We start from the raw sequence: 16,941 nt of genomic DNA on the forward strand, positions 1-16,941 counted from the left end.
ACTTTATCTTCCTGTGTCACTTAACGTATGCTACTTAAGAAATTGTTTGTACTTAGACCTCTGAACTCATAAAGAGTGCTGAGGGTATATGTTAGAATAAATACATTCTAATTTTATATATACCTGGTGTGGTGTCCTTTCATTTGGTATTCAAGGGATTGTAATGGTATAACAGCTGGCTTCACATGCCATACAGAGTTTAGCCTAAGACTGCTCTTGTCCATGCTACCACTAGGATAGCTGGTCTATAAGGTTGACTTTACAACCAATCACCATAAGGGTTGTTTGGACTGATATAAGGTGTACACTAGAACTAGTGACCTCATATATCAGGCCAACTTCTCACAGACACCTTAGCTAGTTTTGGTCTGAAACAGATAGTCTTAAAGCCAACCCATCAAGCTGGTCATACCCTTGATGCCATCTTTACCAACAATGAGAATGTTGTAGTAAAGACTGTGTTGCCATTACCCTGGTCTGATCACTTTTTAGTTAATTTTGAGGTTAAAATTCCACCAACGAAGTTGGGTCGTAGAAGCAGACCTGGGGTAACTAATTTTCGTGCCTGGAAATCGGTTCAACAAAAAGATCTGATCAGAACATTACAAGAGGAGCCCCCAATATTGACTGCCACTAAGGAGTCAGCTACTAAGTTCGACAAGTGGCTAAATCAGGTAGCTAACACTTTGGCACCAGAAAAAAGTTAACATCCTAGAGTGTGGCAGGTATCATCCCCTTGGTACACGTCTGATTTAAAGCTGATTAAAATTAAATGCAGGCATAAAGAGCTTATCTGGAGGACTGCTTATAGTTCAGCCCTCAGGAAGGATTACTACTTAGCCCTTGAGGAGTTCAAGACTGCCATAATACAGGCCAAAACAGCCTATTTTACTCAAATTCAGGAGGCTTCTAATTCCTCGAAGGAGCTATTTAAAACTGTTAATGCCCTGTATAGTTTCCCGAGAGACGCTGTGTTTGCTCCGGATCAGAACTTTGTAAATGAGCTGTATGTGTTCTTTCAAAGCAAAGTTCAGAACGTTTACAATGATTTTGCAAACACAGCTGTAGCAGGTGGCATTATTCATCAGGGGGATGTTTCAGAGAATTCACCACAAGGGAGCTTCACACAATTTTCTGTGTTGGAGAAAGCAAAGGTCCATGAGCTTTTGCTTCAAACATAATTTGGGTTACTCTTGACCCTTGCCCCCCATTTATTCTACATCTGGCTGCAGAGGAGATTGCTTTCTTCCCGACGCCACTGTTTAATCACGTTACTAGTACTGGCATTTTCCCATCTGACTGGAAAAGGGCTTGTGTAAGACCTATATTGAAGAAGCCCTCGCTTGATCCCCTGGAAGCCAGAAACTATCGCCCCATCTAGTCTTCCTCTGCCGTCTAAGGTTCTGGAGAAAGCCATGAATGTCGAACTAACATCATATCTAGATCATAACAACTTACTAGATTCCAATCAACATGGCTTTAGAGCCCAGCATTCCACTGAGTCTACCTTGATTCTGGCAAAAGAGGAAGTTTGTAAAGCAATGGATGGGGATGGGTGGGCGGCCCTTATCCTGCTTGACCGTACAGCTGCCTTCGATACGGTCAACCACGAAGTGCTGAGACATAGGCTCCAGAAGGTTGGCGTTAGTGGAAAAGCCCTAACCCTACTATCATCCCGTCTGTCAGATAGGGAACAGCTAATACATGGGAATGGACTTAAGTCACACCGGTTCACTCTACCGGGTGGAGTTCCTCGGGGCTCTGCTCTATCTCCCACCTTGTTTAACCTTTATGTGTTTCCTTTAGCCAGCTTAATAAATAATCACGGTTTCTCGCTTGTGTCCTACGCTGATGACTCAGTTAGTGGTGTCTGTAACACATAGCGTAGACGCTACGGCGGAACGCTTTTTAAACTGCATCACAGACCTGATGATCTGGATGAACCACAACTTTTTAAAGCTAAATGCGGGTAAAAACGAAGTTGTGGAATTTGACACAAAAGCAACTGTTTGGAGTCAACCATGGTGGCCCCCTGAAGCTGGAACGTTTCTGGCGCCGCCACCCAAAGCAAGAAATTTGGGTGTCCTGATAGACAAAGACCTCACTCTTGCCCCACAGATTAACCAGGTGTCCTCACTCTGTTTTTACACCTTGAAGATCCTACCCTTCATCCCTTTCTCATTGAGGAAAACGGTGGTTGGAGCTTTGGTGCTGTCAAGGCTGGATTATTCTAATGCTCTATATCTTGGAGTAAGGGCAGCCCAGCTTTCCAAACTCCAATTGTTACAAAACACAGCTGTAAGAGTATTACTTAATCTTCCAAAGCATCACTCCACATCTGCCGGGGTAAAGCAAATGCACTGGCTTCCAGTCAAACGACGGGTGGATTTTAAGGTTCTGTGTATAGTCTACAAAGCCTTTTACGGAGGAGGGGCGTCTGATCTACAAGCTCTGTTCCCTCGCTATAACCCATCGTGCCATCTTAGATCCTCTAATGCGTGATTGGTGTTAAGTCCTAAGATAAATAGAGTGAGGTGGGGAGGAAAGCGATTTTCATATTTTGCTGCTAAATTGTGGAACTCACTTCCAACAAAACTCTGACTTCAACCAAGTAGAATACTTTTTAGGAAGCAAATTAAATCCTGGCTTTACTCTCAATGCTAATCGATCTAGTCTCACTCGCAGGTACCTTATCTTAGCGCCAAGCCGCCTCGGCATTAGTGTGCTTTATAAATCTGTCAGTCAGTCCTGTGGGATTGCGTGCCCATTCGACTAGGGCAACTTCAGTCATTACTGCCTTGGGACGCGGTGTCCCCTTGCAGGATATTTGTCAGGCAGCTACGTGGGCCTCGCTGCACACGTTAACCAAGCACTACTGCCTTGACAGTCCGGTCCGGCGAGACTGCTTCTTTGGCTGTTCTGTGCTCCGTGACTTTCTGGTGTAATTTTGTTCGCAGACCCACCACCGGGGTTGGTATTGCTGGGGTATCTATTCTAAGGTAAGGAATCTATCACTAACATGTCTCTTTCAGATGCACAAGTTACTACTTGTGTAACGATGTATCTGTAAGAGACATTAGTTAGTGATAGATTCCTTACCGCCCCAACCATCCTCCCTGTTCTGCGAACTGATTACTAGGGTTAAGGTCATCCCCTTTTAGGGCCCTAGTTTTATGCACCAAAGGTCAGTTTCTTGCATGGCTCTGCGTTTCGGTGCGGAAAGTTGTGTACAGAACTGACGTCCACGCACATGGGTGGCGCCTAAGTAGCCTCCGTGTCGTCATCCCGGCGCGCACGATGCCAGTGACGGGTGCGGAGCCGCACTGCGCCACCTACTGGCACGCAGGGGTACTGCTAAGCAGAAAACTTTCCGGATCCAGACTGGCGCCTGGGGAATATTCTAAGGTAAGGAATCTATCACGAACTAATGTCTCTTACAGATATATTGTTACACAAGTAGTAACTTGTGCGTTAGGGGCTTCCATGTGCAAGGTTTGTCTCTTTTCTTTCCTTCTCTAGGTGTATTGTTTCTCATCTAAGTTTTTTTGACAACCAACTTTATTGGCATTTTTAAGGACACCGGGGAACTCTTCCCCCATACAAGGTACCAATACGGATAGAAGAACAGTGAGAATTGGCGTCCCTGTTCAGCCCCCCCCTGGTCTGCAGAACATCAGACCCACCAACCCTCCCGCACAGCACACCAACCCACAGTCCAGCATAAATAAGCAACATTTCCTATCAGCGTTTGCTCCACATTCTGGTTACCCTCCCTCCGCTCACAGGTCATGGGGTCTCGGAGGGGAAGCCCCCGGGGCTCTAATCAGTCTCCCTATTGGGTCCAATGTCGCTGCACCCTCCCGTACGGACAATGCGATGCCCCGATATCGCGCCCATCTCTTCCAGACTTTACCATGCTTGTTCGGACAACCCCTGGCCAAGAATACCGCCTCTTCCGCGGACAAGCAGCGATCTAACGCCTTCTACCAGGCCAGAACCGGGGGCGGGGCAGAGGACTTCCAATGCTGGTCAATATCTTGTTTGGCCAGCATCAAACCCAGGAACAGGAGGTGTCGCTTATAGATATTGCCCCCTATCGCCTCGGTACAGTGTAACAGTGTTAAGCGGGGATCGGGGGTAGCTCCCAAACCAGCACCCCCCCCCAAACATGACAGAACCGCCTCCCAGAACGGGCGCAGCCGCCCACAATCCCACACCGTGTGTATGAACGTACCGTTGCCGCATCGGAGACACGTGGGGGACTCAATTAAGTGCATGCGCCAGAGGCGGTGCCGAGTGTAATACGCCCTATGCAAATATTTGAATTGTATAAATCGGTATTTGGTGGCCACCGCCGCATATCGCGGACCCGCGATAGCTTCCGCCCAATCATCCTCCGTTCTCATCTAAGTTTTAATGGATACTCGGCACTGGTTAAATGAAAGGAGGATTTAGATTGGTGTATGTTCTGGGAAAAATCTGTCTTATGTTGCCAGGGGTTCCCCGGGAAATGGAACAAAGTCTGGGGGCCATGGAACACCTATAGAGGCGATATTTGTGCCCCACTAGTCTCCCAAACAGATGAAGAGACTCTTGAAAACCCTTAGCACTCATATATTGTTAAAAGTGATTTGCACCTATGTAACCCATGTCAAACCTTTGAATGATGTATGGTCTACTGCTCATGCTGAATAATGCTCTGTAATGTTGTTTGTTTATTAATAAAAAGATATATTTAAAAAAAGAGAGAAATACTATTGATGTATTTGTTTTTTTTTTAAACACGTTTAATTGTTTTATAGGAAAGGCAGCAGGGTGACTCTTGATTTGTTTTACTTTCGTCTATATTTTAAGTGTGGCCTTTTTAAACTAGTTAATAAAATATGTGCCTGCCATTCCTGACCCATGGTAGATGATTTTCAAACCACCTACAACTTGGATGTTTCTATGCTCTGGAACAACAGTAATGACTAAACATTTTATCTTAAAATGGTCCCTGTCCTAATCAGGCATATTGAGTATATATCGTCTGTGTTGGTGGTATGCCATCCTGCACCCGCTTTCCTATGCTGTCCCTTTTTCTGAAACTTACGTGAAAATTAGAAACTAGATGCTTATGCCTCGTACTGTGTAGTACCTTTCACACTTTTCTGTACAGGTCTTCTTTGTGTATTAGTCCCAGTAGTCAAGTAGCTACTGGAACTTTTTTGTTGGTTTAACTCCCCACAAAGTCTATAGGCACTAGTAGGTTTTGCCAACACTAACTTTTTGTTGCTGTAATATTGTGGTTGTTTTATACACCCTAACGTTTGGATACTGATTAACTTACAGCCGAGTTGTCTAATGCTGATTTGGAGGGGAGCAATCCGCGCCAGATTTTCAAAGTAGTTAATGTTATCATTAATTTATATTTTTATACAAATATCTGTGACTATCATGATAACCTGGCATGAATTCTGCCTCTCTTCATCTCCCAGTTGATCATCATAGGGAAACTCTGTCCTAGATGTGGCTACTGCAGTGTCCAATTCATTGGTGCAACAGGTAGTAAGCATTCCTTCCCAGTAAATCAAACTAAAGGCCATAACCCTTAAAAATGCTAGAGAGCCAGAGGTATACTCGGCTGTGAATGCCTTTCTTGTTTTTGAGGTTCTCACTTTTGCTGACTGTAGGAGAGTAGGGTCTGCTATCCTATCGTCACCCCAAATTTTGGCTTTTGCTTCACTGGTTTTATGACTTAGTGTGGCTGTGGGCCTGCTAATCAGACCCACAGCTCTCTCCCTAAATTAATGCCAATGCACGCTAGGTGCATTACCAATTGGAACTGGTTCACCTTATTGGACCCTGTAACAGTGTACCCCAGGTACCCAGGGCATAGGTGTATCTAAGGCCTACCAGGGGCTGCAGCATGTATTTTGCCACCCCTACCTTGGCCTCACTATTTGACACAACTGGCTGATCACTCAGCTGGGGTAAGTTGGTGTAACCACCTCTTACTTAGATATAGTATATCTATATCTAACATATGATTTTTTTTTAAACCCTTTTTATTGTTTTTTTCCCCAACTATTGCAGCATGAAATCAGCGTTACATACAGTAATCTTGTGCAAGAGAACTAGGCAACTTAGGACAGTACAGGAGAAAGTAGTTCCGCAGCATTGTCGTCCCTAACACCCCACCCCGCCCCCTCTCTACCCCCCCCCCCCCCCTTGTCAGTGTGCCCGCATCGGACCCCTCCTCCCGGCGAGACGTATAGCGCCCCACGCAGCCAGGGAGCCGAACTCAGAATTATGGGACGAGCCCTATCAGTGTACTCAAAAGGACCAAAGGCTGCACGCTGCCACCCACATGCATACCACCCCGCGGCTCGACTACTCTGCGCATCTTAAGTTATCTATATCTAACATATATGGACACATGGTAACCTATCAGTCACTCCTATGGCAGGCCTTAACAATCCTGGAGGCAGAGTGCTTGGTTTCATGTGAGATGGTGCTCTGGCATGAGCGGAGCCTGTCTGCAGCTTTCAGAACAACGTCCTTTAGCTGTTTCATGATATTGCCATACCATATACTCTTAAGTGCATTATGTACCTCGCGGTCAAATGCTAACTCTGGTTTGGCTTTATCAAAACATGTCGAGTAAGGTGTCATATGATTTGGAATACTACCCCCTCGCCAATTCTGGCGACGGGGGTAGCATTCCACCCTTCTAGAGGGACACTATATGTACCTAACCTGAAACCCGGGTAAAGTTATACAGAGCCTCAGCATCACAAAATGGATGCTGCCACCACAGACACAAGTCTGCCCTCCTGCTGCTGGGAGTCCTTCCAGCTTGGGAGGTGTGGACAAAGGGTTTCCTGTCAGGGGAGGTGCTTGCACCACCCCAGACAGGATTTTGTGTAGTGGCTTGGGGAGGGCTGAATAGATTGAGACATGCCTGGGGCACACAAGGTGTCCCTGTGCATATGCCAGTTCAAACCGGAGCTGGGGCTCTCCAGCCCCAGTCCTGGCGTGAAACTGGACAAAGGAAAGGGGGTGTAACCGCCCCCCTTCCTGGTCCCACCCAGAGGAGGGACCTAGAAGGTAATCCGGCCCCTAGATTTGGAATAAGAGTAGGAGCTGTGTCCCAAGACTTCAGATCATCCTGAAACTCGACTTTAATAAGAATAACTACTGGACTTCGACGTTCTGCTGCACAGAAGACTGAAGAGAACCCCCCTTGTGGCCAAGGAGTGACCACCCTGTGAATACAGGCACCATCCAGCAACTCAACGACTGCTTTGCCGCCGCCTCCCGCCGGAGACCGAGCCCAGAGCCCAACAAGACCCTGACTCACAGACATTTCTGAGCCAGATCCACAGTCCCTGCAAAGAAGAGACCCGTGGAGGCACCGAGAGACGTGGGACCGGCCATCTTGGAATGTCAACGACAAGCTGACTGCGCAGCACCTGAGGCATCCTCAACGCTGTGCTCTGGGCCCTGAGAAACCCCAACACCGAGCAGCATTTGCACCAAAGACCAGCCCTCCAGCATCCACGAGATCTGCGTGGGGCCCTTTTGCTTTTTGCCACTCGATGCGTCATCCCGGTTATTGGCCCGTTGGCTAGTGGCCATCTTGGCGACAAACTACAACTAACACTGCTGGTCTGGTTGCTCCAGACTGGCCCTTGCTCCTGTGAAAAGGAGCAGCCCCTTTGACCTTGCTGGCCAGAGCATCAAGCTTTCCTCGATTCCTGCGTGGCTTGCATTAGCCAAGGCCTGTTTGCTCGGATCAAGAAGCCGACACCGCCATCAGCTAGAGCCTTCGTGGGACAGCTCGTGAGTGACTCCTGGACGTCGTCGACCTCTTCACTTCCACGTGGCTGCGGAGACTAGCTTCCTTTCTTCACCTGTTGGCACCCGACATCGCCTGGTTCCTTCCTGGTGCCACGCCGGTCACTGGCTAGTGACTTTGAACATTGTCCCCTCTGCTTGCAGGTCGTCTACTCTTCAGATCCATCCTTGGATCCACCGGAACTCTTCCTGCCTGGCCGCCTGCAGCATCTTCATACTCAGGCTCCATAGACCTGCACGACGAAACCCGACGCACTTTGACCCCTATGCACCCGCTTCCTGTGGGTGAGGTAACGCTGGCACTCCGGTGCTCCTGGGTAGAGAAACCTCTCTAGTGTCTAGGTTTCAAGTTGTTAGGTTCTGGTCCATCCGGAAGACTCCTTTTCCTTTAACTTTGTGACTTTTACGCACCCATTGAAATCAATAGGTGCACGCGTGTAACTTTTAACACTGCACACGCTTCCTGTGGGCCTCCTGGTCACTAACTACAGTTAGCTCCTTGTCGTCCCAGCGATTCCCAAGGCCTTCTTTCCTTTCTATTTGTGGTTCTTATACCACTATTTTAGTATATGGTTTAGCTGGCCACCTGGCCCATCCATAATTGTGCAACGTTTGTATATTTAAACACTGCTTTGTTTTAACGAATGTGCTTCTGTGCTCATAAAGAGTATAGGGGATACTTTTAAGTAAATAAATAAATATATATTTTGAATATATATCTGTGTGGTGTCCTTTCATTTGGTATTCAAGGAGGTTACATATGGTAAAACAGCTGGCTTCACATGCCCTCAAGAGTTTAGCCTGCAGACTGCACTGTCCACGCTACCACTAGGATAGCTGGTCTATCAAGGTTGACTTCAACCACCACCACAAGGGTTGTTTGGCATGGTACAAGGTGATCACTAGAATTAGTGAGCAGCATATACCAGGCCAACTTCTCACACTGACTTTACTTCATACTGTATTAAATGTTTGAAACGTCCAATGCCCTACGGTTTTGTAGTCTAGAATAATGTATACATTGTGCACATATAACACATTGATATTGCTCAGAAAGCCATACTGATGAAATAGTCTTCCTCTTTGGAGTTCCCCACCCCCTTTCCTTTCTGCTAAAACCCCCAGCCATCCATTGTTCAGTAAATGCTAGGAAGTAGAGAGGTCCCAAAGACATTAAAGAAGCATTCACTGTATCTAAAGAAATGAATTTTAATGTCTTAATATTTGGAATAGGGGTCGATAGAAACTGTAATTAAATTCTGCCCATTTACGTAGTCCATCTGTCATTATGAAAGTAACTGGAATAATGCCTCATTAGGTCATTCATCTTTTCTTAAAATCCAGCACCCTACATCATCTCAAGATCTTCAAAGTATAACAGAAAGGTAGACTTTACACACACATGAATGAACAAAAGAATTGAATGCAAACCTAGTTCATATTTCATTTTTGTGTTGGCCATGCAGTGTACTCTATAAAACCATCTAGACACATTCACTGCAACATTTGCTTCTAGACTGAGTTTTCAGGTTTCTGACTGATTTATTTTCTGGATTGTAGGTATCTCAACCTGGTGCAAAAGACAAGAAAATGGATCAACCTCCTCAAGCCAAGAAGCCCAAAGTAAAAACGAATACTGTTGACCTCCCCATTGAGAACTATCTTCCTTGGCAAATAGGAAAAGATGCATTGAACACATTTATTGAAAATGAGGTAAGTTGTTGCTCACAGTTTCTGTAAGTGATGCTGCAAATCAGGACTTAACAGTAGTGTAAGATACTGAATACTGCAATGTTGTAATTGGCCCAGATTATGTATGGGGTGTAAAATTGTTATAAGGGTATCAACACCTGTTGCATAACAGAATACATTTCAGGATCTTGGCCATTACTTCACTCATAGCTGTGAGAAAGTGGCTCTGTATATACTGTTCCTTAATAGGTACAGGGTGTACAGAGTCCACAGACCCCAAGGGTTTAACAGAGGTTAAAGTTAGATATAACCTTACTCTCCAAAGTGGTAGCCTGGTCGAGCAGTAAGGCAGTATCATAGGACGTGTAAAGCATTTGTTGTACACACTCAGTCAGCAAATAGTTCCACACACTCAATAACTGAACTCTAGGCCAATGGTTTGTATATAAAAAATATATGCTTGTTTTATTTTAGAACCAACACTTGGAATTAAAATATACTTTCTCGACAGGAGATGTTTCATAAAAATACTTTTGTATATGCAATAGACTTTTTAGTAAACAGTTACAAATAGTTGCAGTAGGCAACTCTATTTCTAAACACAATACATTGAGCTCAATGCTAAATTCAAATTATATGCCACAGATTACTTTTTAGATTACTTTTGTAATTCCAGGCTTGGATCCTAGATCCAGTCCTGGGTCAGTTCTCAGAATCAGCTGTTGAAAGTCGACTTTGGTACTGTAGTGATTTTTAACTAATATTTAGCTATTTCAAAAGTGAGCACTTGGAAAATATTTCAGAGCAAACAATCAATGATTCCCTATGGAAGGACATATAGGTTACAGGTACAGTAGGTTATCATTACTTTTGTAATCCAGTACTGGGTGGCTAGACTCAGTACTGGGACATTTATCCATAACAGGTAAGTAATTACGTTTTCAGATGTTATACGATTTTTGAGGAATATTTAGAAATTGCAGAAATCAACACTTAGAAGAAATTTCATAGAAAAGCAGTCAATGGTTTCCTATGGAAGAAAAATGAGTTAAAGGTAAGTATAGTTGTGGGTACTTTTCAGAGTCAGTGCTGGGCACCAAGATCCAGCACTGGGAGCTCACCTAAGAGCAGGTGAGTAAATTCGTTTTTGGTACTCGGCTGATTTTTGGTGAATATTTTGAGTTTTGAAAAGTTCACACTTAGAAGAATTTCCAAGAAAAAGCCAGTCAATGTTACCCTATGAGGAAAATGAAGTTAGCGGTTTAAGGGTAAGTTCTCGACTGGCAGAGTTGAAGTTCTGGGCATAGACTCAGGGGTCTCCCACTGTCAGGTAGGTACAGTCAGTTCACCCTCAGCGGTTTCAGGACGGCCGGGTGCAGAGAGAGTTAGGCCCAATGTTAGCCTATGAGGAATAGGGGGGCCTAGTTTGGTGGCTGCTGACTAGCAGGCCACGCGGCTTTGGGAGCTGGGCTCCTGGTCACTCACTCAGGGCAAGTGGGGAAGTAGGCTAGTGTAGAGATTGCACTGCCAGGGCCACTCGGGCGGCTGGGTGCAGGGTGCTTTTGAGCCGTCAGGCGCTCAATGGAAATCAATGGGAATGTTCCGGTTAGGAAAAAGGCTGCAAGCTCGGGGACAAGGATGCTTCAGGTGCCACCACCACTTCGAGAGGTAAGTTGGGTAGTTGTAGGTTAGGTGGGTACCCTGGGATTGGGCACAGGGGGCCGCAGGGCGCCGCGTGCAGGGGTGCCTTTTGGTGTCGGGAAATCTTACCCTCTGATGATCGCGGTTGGGGGGGGGGGGCACCTTGTTCCGAGGCTGCAGGCTTCTTCCGGAATGTCGAGCGGGGTGCTTGGGTGCCGGACTCTGGGTCACAGACGCCGTGGGGTCGTCCTCAGGGTCTTTGTCCACTCCGGCACTGGCCAGGCTTGGCTGGTGCAGAGTGTGCTGGGTTCGCGGTTCCGGGCTGCTGCCAGGGGTTAGAAATTGGTTTCTGAGTAGAGCCTCTACTCATGGGAGTCCCAGGGGCTTAGAGCCAAAAGGTAGCCAGGTCCTCTGGGGTTGATGAGGTTGCTGGCCACGAGAGATGCCGCGCTGGTGCAGGTTCGGGAGTCGACAGGCCGGTAGGGCTGGGGCCAAAGCAGTTGGTGTCTTCTTCCCTTTTTAGCAGCTGCAGGGCAGGCCTTTGTTCTTCTTGCTCTTCTTGTAGTCTTTTGAATCTGGGGGAAGGAAGGTTCAGGGTGCCCCTAAATACTAGATTTAGAGGCGTTGCAGGTAGGTGAAGGCCAGGGACCAATGGGTCCTTGTCCTGGGGTGGGTACACCCCCTATCCTGCCTCTCTCCTGGGTGAGGGGGGCAGTAGCCTAATCCTGATAGGGTAGGGCCTCCCATCTTCAAGATGGCGAGAGCCCGGAGATGTGCTTCACCTCGCCTCCCCCACCTGAGGGGTGGGGTGGGCAGGCTGGCACATCCCTTGTCCTTGTATGGGGTTTCCGGCCAAGCTTCCCGCCAGAGTGGGGGGTTGCAGTGGCCTGGGGAAACTCCAAGAGGCGGCATGCCTTTGAAGCTTCCCTTTGCTCATCCTGGGGGAGGAGATTTATCACCTCACCCAGGATGTGCATTGTTGCAGGCCCGGGAAAGCAGGGGCTCCCCCACCCAGGGGTCCAGCAACGTGTCTGCTGTGTGGCAGCCTGGGCAGCCTCAGAGCAGACGTGGATTGTAGGTTAGTTGTAAGGGGGCATCTCTAAGATGCCCTCTGGGGTGCTTGGTACATTAAATCCCACTCTGGCATCAGGGTGGGTTTAATGTGCTGAGAAGTTTGATACCAAACTTCCCAGTCTTTAGTGTTGCCATTATGGTGCTGTGGAGCTCGTGTTTGACGAGCTCTCAGCACCATGTACTCTTAAATGGCAGCACTGCACTTACAGTGCCCTGGAATGGACCTGGGTACTGTAGGGGCACAGGGCTCCTGTGCCCACACCATGGGCATAAGGCACCCAGCCAGAGGGGTGGCTGATATATGCCATGGCAGTGTAGGTGATGGGCATGGCACACAGAGAGGTGTGTCATGTAGACTCTTCATTTTGTCCTGCACCCAGACACTCAGCCTGCAAAGGCAGTGAGTGTATGTAAGGGTACAGGGCCTCTGAGGGTGGCACAAATGAGTGCTGCAGCCCTTAGAGGCCTTTCCTGGTCACAAGGCCCTGGGTACCTAGGGTACCATTTACTAGGGGCTGACATGTGGCCAGGGTTTGCCAATTTGGAGTTTGTGTGGTTTAAGGAAGGAACATAGGCCCTGGGCACCTGGTTGGCAGGAGTCCAGGGTACACTCAGTAAAAGTACATTCAGCAATTTAGCAAAAAGTGGGGGCAGCCATGCAAGAAAGATGGCACTTTCTCACAATAGCCGTTACCTAGAGAAAATGTTCTTTTAATAAAAAATAAAAAAAGAAATTCTTTTTATTGATCCACAGTATCACAAAATTACATCACACTTCCGGGATTCATATGTTCATAAAACACCCCCCAAATATAAATACCAGTCTTTCGTTTCCTTGAACCCTTTGCTGAATATAAACTGAATTCTAAATTAAATATATACATTCTAGCACGCCACATTTCAAAAACAGGGGGATCAGACTGCAGCCAGGAAGCAGCAGTACATAGACGAGCAACATCCATCGCCATAAACAATAAATAACGATATTTAAACATAGGTTTCCCAGCCTCTAAAGCATGCCCAATTCCTAATAGCATCATCGCTGGAGTAATTTTAATGGATACATCAGTAAGACTAGTTAATTTGTTTTCAATATGACGGATATATAAAGCCAATTTACTACAAGAGTATAATATAAATTGTAAGCAGTTCTAAAAAAATGGTGATTTGAAATTTGCAGACATAAGGGTTTCCCCGGACATGGCAATAGCTTTCTCTAAGGAGAGTTCATGTTCTCCCAAATCATTAGCCCATTTAAGATTATGCTTCTCCGAATCATCCTCCCTTGAAGTTATCAGCATTTTATTTAAAAAAACAATTTTCTCCTGTTGCCTAACGGCTTCAATAAGCCTATGCGGTCCTAAAGCTAGATGTTTCCTACCCAAAAAATCCCTAACATGGAGAAACTTAAACTGCATCCTAGGTAAGTCATATTCCCTTGCAAAATCAAAAAAAGTGGGCTAGAGCCCTCCAACCTCATAAAAATCCCCGTTTTGAGATGTACCCTTACTTCTCCAGCTTCTAGCTATGTGGTCCCAAAAAATTAGAGAAAATGTTCAGTGACTATCAATACCTTTAGAATTTGATGCATAAAAACTGAATTCCCCAGTTATGCACCATTTCAGGGGGAAGAGGTGTTGCCTGGGTGCACAAGTACTTCGTTCCCATCTGCCCACTCAAAATCATGACCATAGTATTTTGTATTGTAATATTCTGCACTTGCTAAAACAGACTTTTATGTATGTTAGAAAGTATTCCCTACTGTACACTAACAATATTGCAGTTACCATGTAGTGGAATAAGGCTGAAGTCCTAGTTTCCTTAATAAGGTCCTAGAATTCCAAGATGACTTATAAAATTATTTTAAGTAATTGCAGAGGGTATTTTATTCCTTATAATGCATGATCACACCATAACCCTAAACACGTATTGCTTAAATCCTTAATATCTTGCTGTTTTATATGAAAGACTGTCCTCACTCTCAAAGAAACAGAGGGAATATATAAAACGTGAAGGTTTTCACCTAGACACCTTCAGTCTCCCTTAAGATATTCATCCTTCTAAACCAGAGTGGGTAATGTGGAGCCAGCTAATCCCCCCAAAAGGTCTAGCACCAGTTACTCCACAGGACCCGGCTCAGGAGCCAACAGTTTTTCCAGCTCCAGAGATGCTGGGCCCACCATCCCCTGAACACCTGATGCACACTTTTCCTTGCCTGAAATTCCTGACCCCAGGCTCTGACATTGTGGCATTCCTCAACATAATGTATAGAATCTTTGTCCACTCCACGACAGAGGCTAGCATACCCTCTGGGTCCATGGCGCCGTATTGGCTGCCAATGTTGAAGCCCTTGACTCCAACACAGGTGCTGTTCGGATCTGTCCCTTCAGGGCCAATGCCTCCCTCCTTTACTAACACAAAAAGGTGATGGACAGAATGCTGAACATTGTCATACATTCGCCCCCAGTCACAGATCCGGTTAAATCCATTGTGTTTTTTGCTCATTGTGCCAACCCAGTTTGGACTCCACCATATGCAAATCAGCCTTGACCCTGCTCCCCATGGGAACAGTCCATCCCGAACTGCCAGGCTAGGTCCTCCCTGGACCGGAAATCAAGCATACTGCACCGGTTTCAGGATATCACCCTTCAGCCAGGCTAGCTTGAATCCAGTGGCATAGTGAGCACGGGACCCAAGCCTGGTCATAATCTTCCCACTTAGGGTGTCTATAGCAACAGAAAGATGATGGACAGGATGCTTTATTCCAGCACACAGTAAACAGTGCCGTAGCCATCCACATCGTGGCCAGCTCCACTACAGTGGCCTCCAGTACAGTCTCCCTGCTTTTCTGAGGCTGTGCAAGATGTGTCCTGCAGCCAGCGACCTCTAGAACCCCTGGGAGGACTGACTGCCTTAAACAAAGACAATCTCCTGTGAACAGCTGCTCTGTTATAAAAAAAAAAAAAAGTAAAACATTTACAAGACAGACTGAGCCTGCCGAGGACAAATAAACCAGACTCCTGGAACTTCCACTGCACCAGAGTCCGAATGGCCCACCGGTCCCAGCGAGGTTCCCCAGCCCTCCAAAGTATGAGACCCCGTGTGTTAACCCTTCCAGGACTCCCCTATGTCGCCTGCAGCCCCAATCACGAGTGGTCTAGTAAGGTGAATTCGGACCTCAAAAGACACCCCCTGCATCCAGCCGCCCTGTGCCCTGGAGAAGAGGACCTGAGGTGCACCTACGTTGCCGAGCCCTCCAACTTACCTGCCCAGCTGTTGGTCCCTCCCGGAAGACTTCTTGGACCGAGCCTGCAGCCAAAATCCAAAATGGGCCACTCCCATTGAAAACCGGGCACCCGACACCAAAGCACAGCACCCTGCACCCGGCTGCCGCTGTGGGTCCACCTTTTGCTAACTCGGATTCTCTTTTGGCCTGAGCCTAGGTCCTGGAGCTTTTCTTACACAACCTTGTGGCCTGCTCGTGAGCAGCCACCAACCGGATGCCCCCTATCCTCCATTGGAAAACAATGTGCGTCAGCACCCGACTGCCCTAGTGCCGCTGAGGGTGCTTTGAGAGTGCGTCCTTGACCCTGGGGGAACCCTGGTTCTAACTCCAGAAAACCAACTCCCAAACCGAAGTATTTACCGTTAATCGATAACATTGTGTTCGAGGCATGTGAGCTGTAGTTCACATGCTTTGCATACTCCTGCCATCTAGTGTTGGGTCCGGATGTTTGCAAGTTGTTTTTCTTCGAAGAAGTCTTTCCAGTCACGATGTAAGGTGACTCCTCCTTTCGATGATAGTGCGCTTGGGCATCGACTTCATTGTTAGGTTGTTTTTTTCCGCCATCTGGTTCGACGTGCATTACTGCGCTCCGGTTCGAAACTGTTCTTCGGGTTCCCCTCTGTGCGCAATCCACTCTACCTGCGTCAGTATTGTTTCGTATGCGTATGCCACTTTTCTGCGTATCGTGTAGGTCGAAGAAAATTTCTATTTTGATTGGAAAACTCGTGAAAAGCAGTCGGGCCTAACCACGTTGGTACACATCGCAATCGATGGAGCAGGCTCCTTTTGAATTCTGTCGGCGCCACACAAAATATCCACGCTCCGACCTGCACACACAGTGTGCAACTTGTGCTCATCTCCAGAATATAACGAACAAGACTGCGACGCCTGAAGATCGTTTCAATCCAAGAAAACTCACCTCAGTCGTATAGCTCGACGTCGTGAAATGCAAAGCCAGAACATCGAATACAAGCCGGACATCTTCGGTGAAGGATCCAAGTAAGAATTTGATGCACAGGGGGCAGAAGAGGAACAGGAAAAGCAGCATTTACCTGTACCAGAATCTGAATCTGAGATGGAAGAGGACATACCGCAGGGTCAAGGTCCCGTGAGTACCGAATACCTCTTGCCCCATTATCCAACTCAAACTAAGCACAAGGCTTCAGTTCCCCCTCCGGACCAACGTTGGCACCTTGACAAGGTTTCTGGCGCCCCGCTTCCCGGCTGTGCACCGAAACACTTTGTCAAGCCTTCCGGCTCGGTATCGAGTAGCCCAGAGTCAGTCATGGAGCTGAAACCTTGAGCTCAAAGCCGAAGTGTGCTTCAGACCCGAAACCTTCCGCACCGAAAGGTCATTCCATCCCGGCACCAAAGTACTCTGTGCCGAAACTGAAAAATGCTCCTTCCAA

The 16,941-nt window shown here is 46.9% G+C and overlaps 1 protein-coding gene across 1 annotated transcript in view; it reads left to right on the forward strand.

Annotated features, from left to right (window-relative positions):
- The window catches only part of HSPA4 (heat shock protein family A (Hsp70) member 4), a 481,472-nt gene that overhangs the window by 256,803 nt on the left and 207,728 nt on the right, over nucleotides 1-16,941 (forward strand). Inside the window, exon 14 of the mRNA XM_085618072.1 lies at nucleotides 9,400-9,552. Within this exon, the coding sequence (XP_085474198.1) occupies nucleotides 9,400-9,552 (153 nt within the window). The remainder of the gene's footprint in view (nucleotides 1-9,399; nucleotides 9,553-16,941) is intronic.

This window comes from Triturus cristatus, chromosome 7, assembly GCF_964204655.1.
Source record: "Triturus cristatus chromosome 7, aTriCri1.1, whole genome shotgun sequence".
Lineage (NCBI taxonomy): Eukaryota > Metazoa > Chordata > Amphibia > Caudata > Salamandridae > Triturus > Triturus cristatus.